This window comes from Branchiostoma belcheri, unplaced genomic scaffold (assembly GCF_001625305.1).
Source record: "Branchiostoma belcheri isolate BF01 breed outbred unplaced genomic scaffold, Haploidv18h27 scaffold7, whole genome shotgun sequence".
In the NCBI taxonomy this organism is placed as follows: Eukaryota; Metazoa; Chordata; class Leptocardii; order Amphioxiformes; family Branchiostomatidae; genus Branchiostoma; species Branchiostoma belcheri.
In genome coordinates, this window is record NW_017804353.1 from 26,698 (window position 1) to 44,148 (window position 17,451).

At 39.0% G+C, this 17,451-nt stretch overlaps 2 protein-coding genes and 1 long non-coding RNA gene across 3 annotated transcripts in view; 2 read left to right on the forward strand and 1 right to left on the reverse strand.

The window, feature by feature from the left end:
• The first annotated feature begins 4,629 nt into the window (after positions 1-4,629).
• LOC109484735 lies at positions 4,630-8,949 on the forward strand. The gene is made up of 3 exons (XR_002141089.1): positions 4,630-4,674; positions 8,406-8,467; positions 8,872-8,949. It is a non-coding gene; the product is annotated as an uncharacterized LOC109484735 (long non-coding RNA).
• Positions 8,950-9,855: 906 nt separating this feature from the next.
• On the forward strand, positions 9,856-11,683 carry LOC109484270 (gem-associated protein 4-like). The gene is made up of 4 exons (XM_019787528.1): positions 9,856-9,861; positions 10,190-10,373; positions 10,878-11,014; positions 11,372-11,683. The coding sequence occupies exons 1-4, from the start codon at positions 9,856-9,858 to the stop codon at positions 11,669-11,671; spliced, it is 627 nt and encodes a 208-aa protein (XP_019643087.1). The 3' UTR covers positions 11,672-11,683.
• A 2,126-nt stretch (positions 11,684-13,809) lies between these two features.
• Positions 13,810-17,451, reverse strand: part of LOC109484732 (WD repeat-containing protein 5) — a 5,349-nt gene continuing 1,707 nt past the window's right edge. Inside the window, exons 4-13 of the mRNA XM_019788092.1 lie at positions 17,231-17,320; positions 16,779-16,868; positions 16,358-16,441; positions 16,065-16,120; positions 15,763-15,809; positions 15,389-15,464; positions 15,001-15,034; positions 14,778-14,852; positions 14,270-14,357; positions 13,810-13,941 (exon numbers count right to left, since the gene is read on the reverse strand). Of these exons, the coding sequence (XP_019643651.1) occupies positions 13,841-13,941; positions 14,270-14,357; positions 14,778-14,852; positions 15,001-15,034; positions 15,389-15,464; positions 15,763-15,809; positions 16,065-16,120; positions 16,358-16,441; positions 16,779-16,868; positions 17,231-17,320 (741 nt within the window). The 3' untranslated portion in view covers positions 13,810-13,840. The remainder of the gene's footprint in view (positions 13,942-14,269; positions 14,358-14,777; positions 14,853-15,000; positions 15,035-15,388; positions 15,465-15,762; positions 15,810-16,064; positions 16,121-16,357; positions 16,442-16,778; positions 16,869-17,230; positions 17,321-17,451) is intronic.

A 17,451-nucleotide genomic window follows, 5' to 3' on the forward strand; every position in this document is an offset into this window, starting at 1 on the left:
ATTCCTATCAGGAGACTATAGATAAGACTCAGGATGTTTTTTCAGGTCAGGATTCGAGGCGTCTTTTTTGCGGCGAGATTTATGAGAAGTGACTAAGACGTGTGCTCTGGGTTGGGTGCGTCTGTCGACAGTCCTGAAGTCTTGGCCACCCGATCAGTGCTAATTACAGAGAAGCTGTCATCAGGCTAATTCAGCTGGAATGTTCTCCAGGCAGACCAGTGGGTGTTTGTTACCAAACAGCCGATGGCGAGCCTGTGATGGCCCCAGGTTTGGGGGCTCAGCTTTGGGCTGAAAACATACATGCATACTGTCATGATCATGTACTTCACATAAAAGTAGCCTGGAGTCCAGCCTTGTTCGCTTTAGTCCGCTCCCCAAGATCCGCTCCCCGCCAACAAGGACTAAAGCTAACAAGGCTGGACACCAGGATAACATAAAAGAGCCCAACACACTTGTCATAAAGAGTATGTGGTGTGACATGCTTCTGGTGCATTTGGCTGAAAATGTGACTAGCCCTTGTGAGGCTGTATTTCACTACCTGAGCTATCGAAATAGTGTTACGTTTCGCAACACACTTTATTACCAGTTACTGTTACAGTACTGGACTTAAGTATTACACTATGCAAGACATGAATTTTCCATAAGGCTTTCCTGACACTTTTGTGGCTAAGACACAGTTCCTCTGTGCATTTGAACATGAAAACATTTTGCCTGCAGTAGATTGATCAGCGAAAACAGGATGTACTTGAAGTTTAATAGAACTGCAAACCAAAGTATTAAAAGAAGGAAATAGATTTGCTACCGATGTATAAACGTCTCATTTGCACAAACATCGTTCAAACGCACATGTACATGTACTTGAAGTTAGAATTGTAAACCAGAGTATAAAAAGAAGGAAATAGAGTTGCTGCCAATGTATAAACAATTTCTTTGCACAAACATTGTTCACACGCACATGTTGATGTACTTGAAGTTAGAATTGTGAATCAAAGTATTAAAAGAAGGAAATAATAGCATTGCTGCCAACGCATATTAAACATTTCTTTGCACAAATGTCATTCAAACGCACATGTACATGTACTTGAAGTTAGAATTGTAAACCAAAGTATTAAAAGAAGGAAATAGAGTTGCTACCAACGTATAAACACTTATTTCCACAATGTAATGTTCACACACACACACTTGGAACTGGGGACGTTTTCCCATGACAGAAAACAGGTCCTTCAATTACTGCGGTTTGTCTGCGCTCGCGAGGTGTGAAATGGACCGGCATAGACCAGATTGTTGCCATGGCAACATCAGGGAGGCCCTCTTTTGATCCCAGATGTCGTGGACAATAGTACAGGGGTACAGAGATGATGAAAGAGTCTGTGTTGCGTTGCAGGTGTGATTATACCTGACTATGAAATCATTATGGTGATCTGTTGGTGAAATTGCAGATGTGCCCTTTGCTTCTCTTAGATCTCCCAGGTGTCACAGTGTCTAGTCTAACTTTTTTGTAGGATGTTGCAATTAAGTACCAGTCACTGTACATCTTAGATCATCAGTAATTACATCATTTAAGTTACACATTAAGTGGGCTAGACAATGATTTGGACAACTGGCCTGTTAAATGTTATAATTGGCACCAGGTTATAGTGTTGTTTTTTTCTGTCAGTTTTGATATTTTGCACTGCAAACACATACAGACAAACCTATCTATACAGACCACTCAAAGGACTTACAGATATTGGCCAGGTATTGCAGGTGGTGACTATAAACAGGATTTTTAATGCTGGGTCAATGGGTATAAAAATAATCAAAGCGACCACTTAAAAACCAGGTGGTCTTCTTGTATGAAAAACTGTTGGTTGGTCACTAGTAAAAGTCAGATCTGTCTGTATTTGCAGTGACAGTGACAGTTATAGTCTTTCTTGGAACTGGCAGGTTTTCAGTCATGTTGCTAGTTAAGTTACAAGAGGCATCTTAAACTAAAGGGATGGTCAGTACCGTAGTAAAAGTAAGATTTGACTGTGATTTTGCAATATCATAGCCATGCTTGGAACTGGCATTAGTTTTTAGCAGTATATAATATAGTGTGTGGTCGCTTGTAGTAGAGGCATCTTGAACTATAAAGGAATGGGCACAAAGTTTTTACAGTGACAGCCTTGCTTGTGACTGGCAGTTAGTTTTTCCACAGTGTTGTGTGGTCGCTCCTAGTTGTAAGAGGCATCTTTAACTAAAGAGCTGGTCACTTAAAGTACGCAGTGACAGCCTTGCTTGTAAATGGCATTTAATTTAGTTTTCCACAGTGTTGTGTGGTCGCTCCTAGTTGCAGGAGGCATCCTTAAGTGGCTGTTGTCTAACACTCATTAATCTGATGTGCACACATGTTCAACCACTCCATTTAGATAGGGGCTGGGGAGTTTTAGTCCTGGTTCTGGGACACCATATGCATGTCTGTCATGCACTTTTGGGACAAGGCCCAGGTTTCCGTACATAAACATTCAACTCCAAAACTGGATTCTTAGCATTTTGGCCACAGGCCAAATGTCAGATTGAAGAATAATCTGCATCACAAAATTTGAAATACATGCAAGGCGGAAAAAACAGTTTTCAGTATTGTGTTCGGTGCAAACCATTTATGATATAATTACACATGCATCTAGTAGCTCAAGAAATGCATGCTTAGCCTACTGGAAGGGATCGCAGTCCTTAGGACAGGACAAGACGTTAAGCCGGGGTCCACCGTTTATTATGCTTGTTGAAAAGAGCTAAGGGGAATTCCCTTGGTACAATGAACCTGTAAATACTGTACATAGCATCTGTCTTCTCTGTCACGACCAGTGGGAGATTAGCTGGATCAAGATCACTTTATATTTCCTTACTTCATTTGGCCAATTTAGTTTTGACCCCATTGAGTCCTGTGTTATCCTCATTACCCAGTTTCTCCAGTACAGGACACGCCGGCCACTTTAAAGTCTCATTTATCTTAGTTAGGGTGAGATGTGCATGGTTTGTGTCTCTTCTCTTTCTGGTGCAGAGAAGGTTGATGTCACAAAACAGATGGTAAACCAACCTCATGTCCAGGGTCTTATCTTACACTCAACACCGTCTATATGGATGAGAAATTGGTTCAAGGCTACAGTGATTTCGTGTCCCACTGATTCTCAATGTGTTTTGAATCAGAGCAAGCTATTAGTCTACCAACCTGCAAAATTTGTGACTCAAAATGCAGCAAATAACATTTTAGGGTTCAAGATTTCAAAAATTTCCAGCGTAGCATTCCTCTGGACCTTCCTTATTTTCTGACACTTGTGCCTTTGTTGTTACCTTCGCCAAGAAGGTTATGTTTTCAGTAGCGTTTGTCCGTCTGTCTGTCTGTCCGTTTGTCCGTTTGTGAACAGCATAACTCAAGAAGCTGCTGCAAGTAACTGCTGGTAATGTCAGACTTGCCACATTTGGAAGTTAAGTGAAGGCGAACATCAATAAACATAATTTATTCAAATCATGACCTCATTTGCATAATTTATGAGGAAGTGCTATAATAGCTTTTTTGTTTAGATAAGGCTGTAATTGGGTGGAGAATATGATCAACTGATATACATTGTAATCCATGCAAATGAGGCTCTTATTTGCAAAGAAATGATTAAAATTGTATAATTCGTCAACCGCAAGGGTTAACATCATTTGGCGAAGGTATGAGGTCGTGGAACTCTTGTTCGATATGATGTTGTAACATCCAAGAAAGTTGACATGAGGGAAGAGAATTTCCGGGTGGCTATAGCAGTCTGGTGGTTGAATCAGAATGTATAATATTATCATGACTGTAGGTGTAATTATGTTTACCAAAGGAAAACATACTCAATTTCTTCCTCTTCTTCTTCTCCAAACAGTGACCTCTGACCTGACCAATTACATTATTTGTTTACGTCTGTCACCATAGTGACTGGTGTTGGGTTACATGATGTTGCAATTTCATAGTAGGCATATAGACTCCTGTCACCATATTTTTATGATCCTCCCTGTTTCAGGAGGTGACAAAAACCACTGGCTGCAGCTGCAACAGGTGTTTCCCATCATGCTTTGCCTGTGCCAGCTGCTGGAGGACACCAGTGCATTGTGGGAAGAGGACGGAGGTGATCACATGACTGCACAGACCAAAACTCTGACTCTGGCCGCTCTCGAGAAAGTGCAGAAAATCTCGCTTGAGCTGTTGTCATCTGGCAAGTACAGTACAGTACAGATACAGTACAACACATACAAAATGTTTACCAAATTTATTTAGAGAATTTGACATGCAGCATTCATTGAATGAGTAAAGTGACAGATGGTCACCAAAACGACAGCAGAATCACTTGGTTTTGTACTTCATTCAGTGACTTACATGATTGTACTAACCTGATAAAACTACAGTCATATTCACGGAGGCCAGCCAGCATTCAGATATACAAAGTGTAATATACTATGTCTCTATCAGATATTCTTGGTTGCTGTCAAAAGTAAATAATTTGGAAGTAATATATTGTAAATACCACCTGGTATCCAGCCATGTGGCCAGACTTTTTTGGTTATGGTTCACTAGTTCACTCAGGATGCTGTGAACAATGCCAACTGAATTTTTAATTTTCATTTCAGAATCGTCAAGATGTGACAAACAGATAGCCTGGTTATACACCAAGTTAAAGCAGCTGGGTAAGTATAGGTTACAAAATAATGTAAGTTAGATTACATGTCCGTAGCCAGGATTTTGAATGGGGGGGTTCTTCCCACTGCTTGAGGGACCAGCGAGCGCCGTAGGTTCCTAGGGGGGTCTGGGGGCATGCTCCCCCGGGAAATTTTGAAAAATGAACCTTCTGAAATGGCATTTTTTAGATAACTTTTTTCAATGACAAAGTGAGCTGTTTTCCTACGATTCCAGCCCCGCTGGTGACACAAATCAGTCCATCTTTTAAAGAAAAATCTTGGACCTTTAGATAAAAAGTGGACCAAAAAGTGGACCTTTGAGCCTTGTAGGGGGGGGGGGGTTGTCCGAACCCCTCAACCCCGGGCATGGATTACTCTATTCTGTGTATTATGCAGTAAAACTTCACTCACTCAGCATCACTATCAATACCTTTACTTCATGGACCATATTCAATCATAAACTCAAAGGCTGCATGGTAAGGGATGAACACTGTTGTCCCAGGTCGGAATGTTAAATACTTTTGACAAGTATTTATCATTCTTATAGACTCTCATCCATAGAAAGAATGATGACTTAATCAGTAAATGAATGAAAAATATTCAGACAATTTTTAAACTGTTATTTGATCCTTCTACCGTATCGTTAATTCTTTAAGAAGAATGTCGGCAAGATCTTTCTCAGCAATTATCTTGGTTTCATGAAACCATTACTGAACAAACGTTTGACACAATTTATTGCCGTTGCTGCCGGCATTACATTTGCAACAGTAAGGTAATTTCTCTACACTACCAGGCTAGTGGCTGTTCAGGGCTCGAAATACTGGGTGCATGTGCACCTTAGTGCACCCAAATTTGGAGCTGTGCACCCAATTTTTTTCTGTGGGTGCACCTGTGCACCCAAATATTTTTGTAGATTTAAGTATGTCAAGATGTGTAATAGTATACAGCATATTCTTAACATCTAAATGTCAGAAAAATAATACATTATTCTTGACTAGAGTCAATTCCGCGTCACCGAGTGGGTTGTTATTGTCATTATTTAGAAATGTTTTGAATTCTTTGTAATTGTTTGTCTAAGAAATTTCATAATTTGGAAATATTTTGAACATCTTGTCAATATTCCAAATAATTCCCTGGTTTTCTAAAACGTTTGAAATATTCCTGATGTGGAATATGACATTTCCAATAGTTTCTAAATATTTCTAACAGCACTCTACCATTTTTTACCATTATTTCGAATTATTTCTAACATTTTGTAAATAGGTCAGTGGGATGGGAAGGAAGTAATTCACACATCCCTGTGAAGTACAGGGTAGACTGCCTGGGTGTCAGGCATTGATGCCTTACAACAAAAGAGCCACCAGTGTCCAACAGTGAAATCTAAAAATATACAGAAGAATACAGAAGAGTAGGATTAGCACCTACTTTTATGGGGGCAATTACCCACATCTACCATTTTTCATTTGTTTGAAATAGTTCTAAATATTTCGAATAGTGAAAGAAACAAATGGGTAGTTCAAATTTATTCTAAATAAAGAGATTTTTGTACAGTCACTTTCAAAATGTTTCAGAAATATATAAATGAATTCAAATATATTCAAATTTTCATTTTCAAATTTTTGAAAAATTTAGAACTTTTGTTACTAGTGTATTCTTTTCTTCGAAATAATTCAAACGTATTAGAAACATGGAGAAAAAACCCACTCGGTGACGCGGAATCGACTCTACTTTTGCTTGGAAATAAAACATCATTATTAGTTTTTGCCGACATTCTACTTAATTTGTTATTTTAAATGGTGAAACCAAATAAGTTTTATTTGTGCACCTAAAATTTTTTAGGCTGGGTGTACCTATTCTGAAAAATTCTGAAAACCTGTGCACCTATTCTGAAAAATTAATTTGGAGCCCTGCTGTTCTGGTGGTTTGTTGCTATGTTTAGTCTATGAACAGGCCAGAGTGTTTACGTGCCCCAGGCTTTCCTAGGGTAGGAAGGATACAGAAGTTCCATCCATTCCTGTATTGTCTATATCCACGCCCACCTGTGAATCTCTATCATTAAGGCCACACCAATTTAATTTGTTGGTTCTCGGATTCGCCTCTTCGTTTTTTTCTGATTTGCAAAAAAAAAAAAATATGATTCTGGTCCTGAATCAACTGAAAAATGCTCATGTTTTGCCCCCCAACAGTTGGGGATAGTCCTTTTCTTCCTAGTTGTTACAGTTTTCCCATCTATCATTGCAGTGGTTTGATTAAAAGTTCAAAATTCAATGTTTAAATTTTAACCCAGCCTTTTGTGTTGACTTCATGGCTCATTTTGTAGCATTTAAGCCTATAATAGGATGCCTAGACCTGTTTTTATTTATTTTTTTTTTTCGCCCTGTCGCTTCATATTTTTTCTGAAAAAATCCGAGAACCAACAAATTAAATTGGTGTGGCCTAAGCTCAGTTTACGTAACTTCCGAAAAGATTGATTAATTGTTTTGGAATGTGAGGAATCGTCAGCAGGTGTATAAATGGCAACAATCACAGGGTTTCTTTGTGGGAAGTTGAATACATTTAATCCCCTTATAATTGACAAAAGCCGATTATAAGTAATTCTAATTACTAGCCCTGATTCTTTGAGGGTTTAGTGTACAGGTACCATAGTGGAATACTTTGAGGTGGCAAGGTGGTCTTATAGTTTATGGTTGTTGACTTTGAAGTTCTGGGTTTGAATCCCTAGCAGGCCCTAGTACATGTATTGTTTCCCTACTTAACTCACAGTTGAAATTGATTAGACTAAGTATACCTAACATTTGTGAGGGATGCCCTTTTTTATCTGACTGCTGACATTCATGCTGGAGGTCCATTGTTGAAGAAGAGCCACACATTGAGCATCGATGTTAAAGAACCCATCACACAAATTGAAAAGATCCTATATTCCAGTTTGATCATGGATCAGACTTTACAGTCTGGTTTAGACCTTACAGTCTGTTTTTTTGGTTGACATCTTCCTGAAAAGATGATAGATACGTACCTGTTATGTCAATCCTTCTACAAAGGTGGTAAATCTCAATAAATAAATAAATAAAAGTTGAGGTGCAGATGGTGGTTAGGTAATTAAAATTCTCCCCTCTCCCAGGTTTGAACTCATCACCTCCTTATTGTGTAAACATGTTCCTCACAGATTGTGTTCTGACCTCTATGTTCACTCTTGACACCAGCTACGACCTAAAATGTCATTTACTGTACTTTTGTGCTGAATACTGTATGCAATTAATTATTAGATAAATACATTTTCTACTAGTTATGCAAGCAAAATTTACTTCAATGTGCAGAGCTGATTAACAGTTAATCATATCTAGGAGGAGGGTAAAAAAGACAGTAACAGTCGATACTTTGTAACATGTGCGAGTTTTGGAGTTAAGTGGGGACTCGCATGTTTGTGTTTCACTCAGGACATGACCTTTTTAGTTCCACAAGAATGTGTCGAGCACTTTTAAATATTAAATAAAAGAATCCTAGCCTTATTTTGTTCAACTTCAAGACAAGATTAGTTGAAGATCTCATATTTTCTTGAAATTGAGTTTTTGAATTTGAATGTGGCAATAACTACAGAAACACAAGCAAACAAACACACATTCATACAGATAACACAAGAAGGTTTTGCTCTTAACCTCCCTGGATATCCCAAAAGCAAAATCTCCGTACATGGAGATAAAAATCTAAGACTAATATCATGATATCTTCTATTTCTACAGACTGGACCTGCAGACTGCATGTGTTCCCAGTACTGCAGCTGGGGTTGCCTCAGCTCAAAAAGGTACCTCATTAGTTTCAGTGGTATTATTGAATATAATGTTAAAAGTCATTCCCATACCATGTGAAGCCAAAGTTTAGTAAATGTTTTGGAATGTTAAATACTTTTGACAAGTATTTATCATTCTTATAGACTCACATCCATTGAAAGAATGATGACTAAATCACTAAATGAATGAAAAAAATTCTGACAATTTTTAAACTGTTATTTGATCCTTCTCCCGTATCATTAATTCTTTAAGAAGAAATTCAATGTGGCAAGTTCTTTCTCAGCATTCCCTCTCAGCACAGAAATTGTAATGAGTTTCAGTCAAACAGTCAAACAGTCATCAAAGAAATGTAGTGTCAATCAGGGTCCTAATGCATTTCAGTTGAATTTCTATTCTTCTGATGTTTTTTTTTCAATAGGAAGTGCCAGGTGTGTTGTTTACGATCTGCAACCTGCCACAGACAGACTGGCTGCCATTGTCAGACACTCTATATGGTAGGTACATAATAATGATTGTTTATTGATTGATCGATAGGTACAATCTCTAGCATGTGGCAGCGCAACTAAGTAAGTGGCGCTGAATTGTATGCTAGTGTTAAAAACAGAGAAACAAATATTGCACAGTTAACATATACTTTAGACAACTAAATAAGTGAGTACTACATGTAACGTTATATACATATACTACATGAGCTTAACAATATCGCATTAGTAAGTAGGAAGTAGGTCAGTACAGGAATAAAGGGACTCTTTTTACACAACCAAGTGTTTTTGTTTTAGCAGATGTTTCAGTGACCATCTGTCACCTTCCTTTCATTCAAAGGAGGTCACATACAGTACCTAATATAATACACTATATTACATTCACTATTTTCAACTGTATATACCATGACATGGTTCTAGTGGACGTTAACCTGGCACCAAAACAGAACAGAAAACCTTAGAAGAGAAAAGTGTACATTCGCACAAAACCAGCCATCAAGAAAGACCGAACGGACTATGCAAATAACTTTGACAAAATATCTCAGGATATGTCAGTGGTGACAGACTTCAAAGACAAAATTAAATATACGGTTATATCGGCTATACAGACTCAGATAAAAATACAGATATACTGGTACAGACGTGTACCAAGTGATGACATATACAGTTTTGTTTCAGGCCCAGGTACAGGACTGGTGGCCATGTTCGAATGTTGCAGAGTGTCTGAGGAAATGGCCCAGTACATAACTAAGGTATGCACTCCCTCCATCAGTTACTTCACTCAGTACCAAACAATTCAATACACTATTACATGTAAACAGTTTAAGTTTTGATCTTAACCCTTAAGCTGCGGGTCCCAGATATATCCGGGATTGCAGTACATGCCCTGTGTGCGGGTCCCGGATATGCATGTATTCGGGATGGGGGTATTTCCCACATGAAAACTTGGGGGTATTGTGGAAGAAAGGAAACAAAAACTAAGAAAACAAAGTAGTACCCCCTATTATAAAGGGGTCTGGAAACCCCAGCACTGAGATCACGTACTGGTCAGAAACTGCAGCAGCTTAAGGGTTAATCTCAATAAGGTCATAAGACTACCTTGACCTTTTTTTGGCTTCTGAAGTCGTACATCTTACTGATTACTAAGTACCTGATTGTCTCTGTCAGTGTTTTAAAACTGCTGACATACTGCCAATAAGTGCCAACAACATGCCCATTCATCATGTACATGATGTGTTTTTGTTTCCCCACCAGGCTGTGACTGTAGATGTGGAAGATGTGTCCCAGCTTGCTCTGTTCCAGACAGGCATCACTGTGGCTCTCACACAGGTCCTGCCCCAGTGTGTGTGGAAGGAGTGGAGCTGTGTTATCCAGGCTGTACAACAGCTGGTCAGGGACGGACTGCTGGTGGGGCCTGATGAACAACTGGGATTAAAAGGTATTATGTGTGTTTGTGTGTGTTTGAGTAACACTGTGACTGTGTGTGTGTGTATCTATGTGTATTTGTGTGTGAATTTGTGTTTTATGTGTGTGCAGGTGTGTGTTTTAGTAGCGTGTGTATGTGTACATGTGTGTGTGTGTATTTGTGTGTGTGTGTGTGTGTGTGTGTATGTGTATTTGCATGTTTAATTGTATGTGTTAGTGTGTGCATGTGTGTTTGTGCACAAGTTACAAAGCAACATTGCAAATGATGTAAACCTCTTTGCTGTTGCAAGCTTTGAGAGCAGACATGCATTAGCCTGAGTGTCAGCCTTGTTAGCTTTTGTCCGCTTCCCAACGTCCGCTCCCCGCGGAGGCTGACACTCAGGCTAGACATGCATGGTATTGTATAAAAGTATATGATTCAGAACTATAACTAACCCCAATTCTGTACCAACTTTTACTGTTTGGCATTCAAGATACTAGTACATTGTACTACATGTTCATGATATGCTTTTTTCAGGTACATTACAAGTGGAAGTGAGCACCTCCTGGCAGCTAGCAGAGGTACTGCAGCTGTTGGGCAGCCCCTGGACTGAAACCTGGGTGTCTGCAAGTGTCTGGGTACATGTGGTCAAGAACTATGTGGCCACAGTTCAGGTAGCTGTTATCATCCTTGCGCTTGTTAAAGTGTGGAAAAATAATTAGTAACAGTATTTACATGTTAGTCTGGTTATCAAACTTATTGTAGCTATTCAGTGTCTTTTGCCCTCTCTGCAAGAGACTTAGAAGATACATGTACATTTGTAAAATAGGTTTGGTAACCAGGCTATTTACGGTACCTGTAAGCAAATAGATAAATTTCTTCCGGAGAGTGTCCATTTCCCAAATTTCGATGTATGAGATAGTACTTAAATGATATGTATAATGAAGACAATCTTGCAACAATTACAAATACCATTGCACATGTTAAATTTACTTCCATTCATTAACAAGTTCATTCTTTTTCACCAATAGGAGCTGCAGCAGGCTGTTAGCCAATCAGACACCTCGCCTGAGGAACAGCTGTCCGTGATTGGTCAGTTCTTCTGCCACTGCTGCTCAGTCATAACTGTCGCACCTGGAGAAGTCGGCCAACAGCTGTTTGTATTGGCTCTGGACATGTTGACGATGTGTCAATCACTTTCAAAATCAGCCAATAAGGAGACAGCACAGAGAGAGAAGGAGGTGCTTCGACAAGAGATCACACAGTTGGAGCTCCATGGAGGACTCAAGAGGACACTGCTACTAAAACTGGATGGAATTGGACAGTTGTAGATAGTCAACATGACTGTATTGATTTGATTTTTGATTTGATGTATTGAAATTGCAAGTGCAATACTCGCGGAACAGAGGCAGCTGTTGCTAGTGTTGTGTCCCGCACATAGAAACAAATACAGGACAGGACAATACTCATTTTCACTTGAGTCTAGTGGGGAAAGTCGTGTAAAGTGCCTTTCCCAAGACTGTATTAGTTCTTTTTTTTTATTCAACAACTGTCTTCAGGGCAGAAATGACTGGTTCTGATTCGTACTGTAGCTAGATGTCATTGTAAAAACCCACTGGTTGTTGAATGAAGAAATTAAGAACCTTCTTATAGTCTCTTGCCAAATTCAATACCACTGTCACCAAAAGTCAATCATAAAGGCATTACTGGGAATGAATATTATACACAAAAGTACAACTTTCTCATATATTCACCTTATGTTAAGGTCTTGACTTGAGTAACCTTATTAAAGTAATGTACCAGTACCTTTTTTGTTAGGCATAACAAGACAGTATATAACATGTGATACATGTAAATTATAACCTCAGCTTATTTATGAGAACTCCAGGAAGCTCTTTTTGCACTATACTAATGGGCATTCTTAATAAACAACTCAAATATCAAAGAAGAGGTGTCTTTCATATATGTTTATTGCTGTCCTGGAAAGAATAAAATACAATCGGCTTTGTAATGCTCTCTGAATGCCTTTCCTCTATAGTTTGTAGTCTTTCAAAACACGACGTTCTAATGGTGTGAATAGTACATCACATCACAATTGTACACGACTTTCATATTGGTCCACATTGTTGAGTTGTTTTGCATAAAAGTAAAGCCCATTCTACCTTCAGATTTGACCAGCTTACAAGCTCCACCTAATGACCGAAACAGGTACTGCATTCACACAAAATCCATCCATTCCTTCCATTCATACAATTTTCTTTCTCCAATTTTGGAAAAGATTCCCTGACAGCTGCCATATCAACAATACCTTGCTCTAAAGCAATTTCGGTTCCTTTCATCGAAATGCCACATGTTTCAAGCAAAATTAAACCCTGCTTCTACACAGAAAGTAATTCTCAGGAAGACTTTCCAAGTCCAAGGAAAAGATGGGTGATTCAAAAGTTAGAAACCTGGTTATTACAATACAGTGTGAAGGGAAGCACTTTTCCATCCCACCTTAGTAGTAAAATATACCAATCTAACTAAACATCTCTGTTAGCCACTAACCAAGTAAGACAAAACCAGCCCCAACAAGCGTGACATAATCTCTACTCCTACAGTCTGAGCAAACAATTAGATCATCAGATGCCATGTTGTTGTTGCTGTTGTCAGTGAGTGTCCGAACAACTTCTCTAAATTGTAGGACATTTGAAATTCAAGTACAGTGATTCCAACCTTTGTAATGAGAATAATATCTTCCTTATACTGTGCTTCAATAGTAGTTTGTTGACAACTTTTGGAGCAAATATGCTTACTGGCTTATAAACATTGACATCTTCCTTTTATCTTCTGTCTTCTCTTTTTGTGCATAAAACTTATCAATATCAACTCAAGGCAGAAGAAAATATATTTCTAAGAAAAGTCTGAGCTAGATGTATTTTTGTATCTTTTTTGTACCTTTTGCATCTGTTAATTTTGTGCTGTTGTCCACAACAAGGATGTACATTGCATAAAAAGCCTGAATATTCATACTGTAGGTGCAGGAAAGGTATATTTTGTTGAGTCTGCAACTGGACAAATTGAACCCAATACTACATAGTAGAGCACGTCGGCAGAACGTACTGCACCTGCGCGTGATCTGTAATGCATTGTACATAGCACTTCGGCAAAAGGTCTCATATAAGGTCATATTCGCGCATATACGGTTAACACCTCATCTGTAGGTTCCAAATGTTATGTCGGAAAAGATATCCTCTGCAACAGGCAAAATTCTAATGCAACGTTGACCGAAAAGCGTAAAAATACAGAGTTCTGTGCAGGCGCAGTACGTTCTGCCGACGTGCTACATAGTAGGCTCTGCCCTTTCAGGCATTGCCAAAAAAAGAAGTGAGGAGGGAGAGAACGAAAATGCCTTGCAATGAGACAGTTCCTAGCTGTCCTACATATACAGTACATGTAGTATAAAAATGTGAGACGAGAGTTATATGTACAGGAGATGATTCTACGGAGGTGTTGGGGCATCATACGTCGCTCCTCCATAGTTTGATGGTCTTGTCGTTTTCCAGCGCCGCAGACGCGATGATGTTCTCTGTCGGGTGACACGCAGTACACAACACCACGTCTGGAACACACAGGGACAATGGGAATGTAACGTTAACATTTGCCAGCAACTTTAAAACACTTCCCATCCTGACCAGGAGACCTGTTCACATATCTTAATTTTCATGATATAAAAGTGACTGTGAAAACTGTCAACATAAAAGCACCGTGAAAAAATCGGAAATTACAGTAACTTGTCAAAGTGTTCAGTGAGAGGTTTACGTAGGTCTGGATCTGTACCCACACCTCTGTTCCAACTTCCAGTATGTTATGTTTAGGTATGCAGCACTAGTGTAGAAACTATGAGGAATCATGGTTCATTGTCCATGTGGGTAGATCATGACCCTCACCTGTGTGACCTTGTAGTTTCTGCACAACTTCCTTCGTCTGCAGGTTCCAGATGAACACCATGTTGTCTTCAGACCCCGACACTATCCACTGAAACAGGACAAGGGTTTTGTTTGAGTATCATAACCTTTAGGTGTAACACATCAGTTTTGTACAGAAAGTACAAACTGTGTAAGTCTGCAGCACAGGGCCTGCTGGTGATTCAAACCCAGGACCTTCAGATTCATGAGTCAACAACCCTGATCACAGACTACCTTGCCTCCAGGTTTTACAAATATCACAGCACAAAAATACGAAGTGTAAATGATGTTTGTACTAGACCATTGGGATTGAAGCTATTGTGATATGACCTGTATGAAAATGCAAGATTTTGTATTGGACTTTATTGCAGTTATCATAACTTATAGTGAAGGTATTACACAAGTGGTTTCAGTGAGGTTTTACAAAAGTTTTGCCTTAGCTGGTAGGCTTAAGAGGAGTTTCAAGAGAGTAAAAAAAAAGATATCTTACCTTTCCTCCTGTCACTGAAAAGTTGGCAAAGATGCAGTATTTTTCATTCTTATGACCCGTGTAAGTCTTCAAACACTGTGAACAGGAAAGAAGGGACAGGAAAAGGTCTCTGATCAATACAACAGATGAAACATCTTTAGTACCAATATTAGCCTGATATTTAGCTACTAGCGATGCAAACCTTTATATTAAAATGAGATAAATAAAATGTTATGATAACTACCTTTCCTTTACTGTAGTCCCACAACTTGAGTGTGCTGCAGGGAAAGAAAACAAAAATACGACAGCTTAGTTTCATAACGGCATCAAATAGTCCAAATACTGTAATTCACTATGTTCACCGTAGCAAAAGTTCAGGGTCTGAGAAAAATGGACATGTTCACGGAACTATATATTCACTGCGGCAACAGGTACAGGAAATAAAAGTCCTGGAATTATTTGTCAACTGTAATGATAAGTTCACGGCACAGAAGTGACAGGGAAAACAGTGAACATAACAGTACAGTGAAAAAAATCAGGAATTACACTATGAATAAAGCATATAACACCCCAAAAGTGTCACAAAGAAACAACTAAAGGCAAAATTATCCAGTCTGAAGTTTCTAACTCACTTGTCCAGTGTTGCTGCTAGGATGTATTTTCCGTTGGGAGAAAACTTCACAAAGGAGACGGGAGGGTTGTCATCATCTAGAGACAAGATTAAGAAAACTATTAGTCATATACTTAAAGACAGAAGCACCAACAACTGGAGTTAACATGTCTTACAACAAATTTACTCTTGAGGAAGGCAGTTGAAAGTTTCCCCATGCACCAAGTTTTTAGATTTCTGTATTTCAAAATTTGACAGTTATCAAACATCATCCAATGTATGTTGTGACCTCTTAGAATGAATTTCTAAATGTAGACCATGTAGTTCTAAATAGGCAATTATAACTACCTTTTATCTATTTGGTGTAGAACATATCGTAATACATGTTCACCTTACCTATCAATGTTTTCAGGCATTGCCCTGACGCTGTGTCCCAAATCCGACTGAAACAAAGATTTAAAAAATGTTAAAAGATATCAAACAATACTGGTAAGAAGAACAACAACAATCTTGCTATTGGCTGCTATGGTAAACCATCATGCATATACATGTACGTTGGAGAAGGTTTCATCCATGTAATTAGATACGCTAAAAAAAGCAATTGGATATGATTTTGGAAATGGTCAACAAATGTTTGAGGAACTGTTTTTTTGGCACATCATGCATATAATGAAGTAGGAACCTTTTTGAAAACTCACCAAAGTCCATCGTAGCTACTGGACACAATAAGGGAACCATCTCTGTTGAAATGCACCTGTTCAGGAAAAAAGATTGTAAAATGATGTAAAAGGTAAAGGTAAAGTGGTCATTGTCTATTGTGGTAATGTATGATGCTGTTTCTAGTAGTTACTTATAATGCAGTGTGGCTCACGATTTCTGCCAAGCACACCGGGTCACCCCTACTCTTCTCTAGAAGTGTGATGGGTGTTTAAATGTGCAGAGGTTTCAAACTAGAGGTTTTTGAATGTAGAAATGGTGCATGTAGACTTACTGCAGATACAGGATCAGAGTGAGCAGGCAGAGTTTTCAGACACTTGCCGGTCTTCACGTCCCAGATTCTCACACTCTCATCAAACTGAGGAAACAGATAAAATATGTAACAATCATTACTAAGGGAACATCATGATAAGTACTACTGTAGTCCAGTCAAGAAATAGAGTCAGAGGAAAGGTACAGTTCTGGCTAAACAAATATCCATTATCCGCTTCTGCTGTTACTGCATGACTATTTGCTTTCACATAGAGGTAATTTTCCCTATAAGCATTACGTTTTCAAAGAGAATCAATTGCTACACAGCAGGCCTTGTCGATAGGAATATGTGAGGATTCAAACCCCTAACTTTTCAACAAAAAAGTTACTGTAGGATTGATAACTATGGTTAATTTGGACATTCAAAAGTGCAGATTACTTACCGATCCTGATACGATGAGGTTGGACTGGGGGTTGAAGTTACAGCAGAACACATAGTTGCTGTGACCCTTTAATGTTTTCAGGCACTTGCCCTGAAAACAACAAAATGTTAAAAATCTTTTTATTACACAGTGGTTTAAATAAATCTTTCTGCAATTAAATGATAATGGCTTTTCCGCCAGGTATCTGTATCTGTATAGCCGGTATAACCGCCCTTCGGCGTAACACACCAGCTTTGCTGGCACGTGGCACGGCAGCAGCTGGCAATATTACCGGTACACTGATCGACTTGTTACACCTAACCTTTGAACATCTAACTCTCAACATTGTTTAAAGCTATCTAGTGATGATGCCCTACTGTAATAGCAGTATGGGGATGATAGAAATGCTCCTATTTCCTAGTCACAGTTTAGAATCCTTAAAAACATCTTAGACTACTGAAGTTGAGACTTACTGAGTTCAGGTCCCAGATCTTGAGAGTTTTGTCGTCAGATGCTGACACCAGGAGGTGGGAGTCACTGGACCATGCCACGTCAGAAATACCCTGTCAGGGAAGACACACAAACAAGTCAACACACCATCTACAAGCTATGGACTCACAAGCTGGAGAGAGAGAGAGAGAAAGAAGGAGGGAGAGAGCAGAGAGAGAGAGAGGGGGGGCGGGAGAGAGAGAGG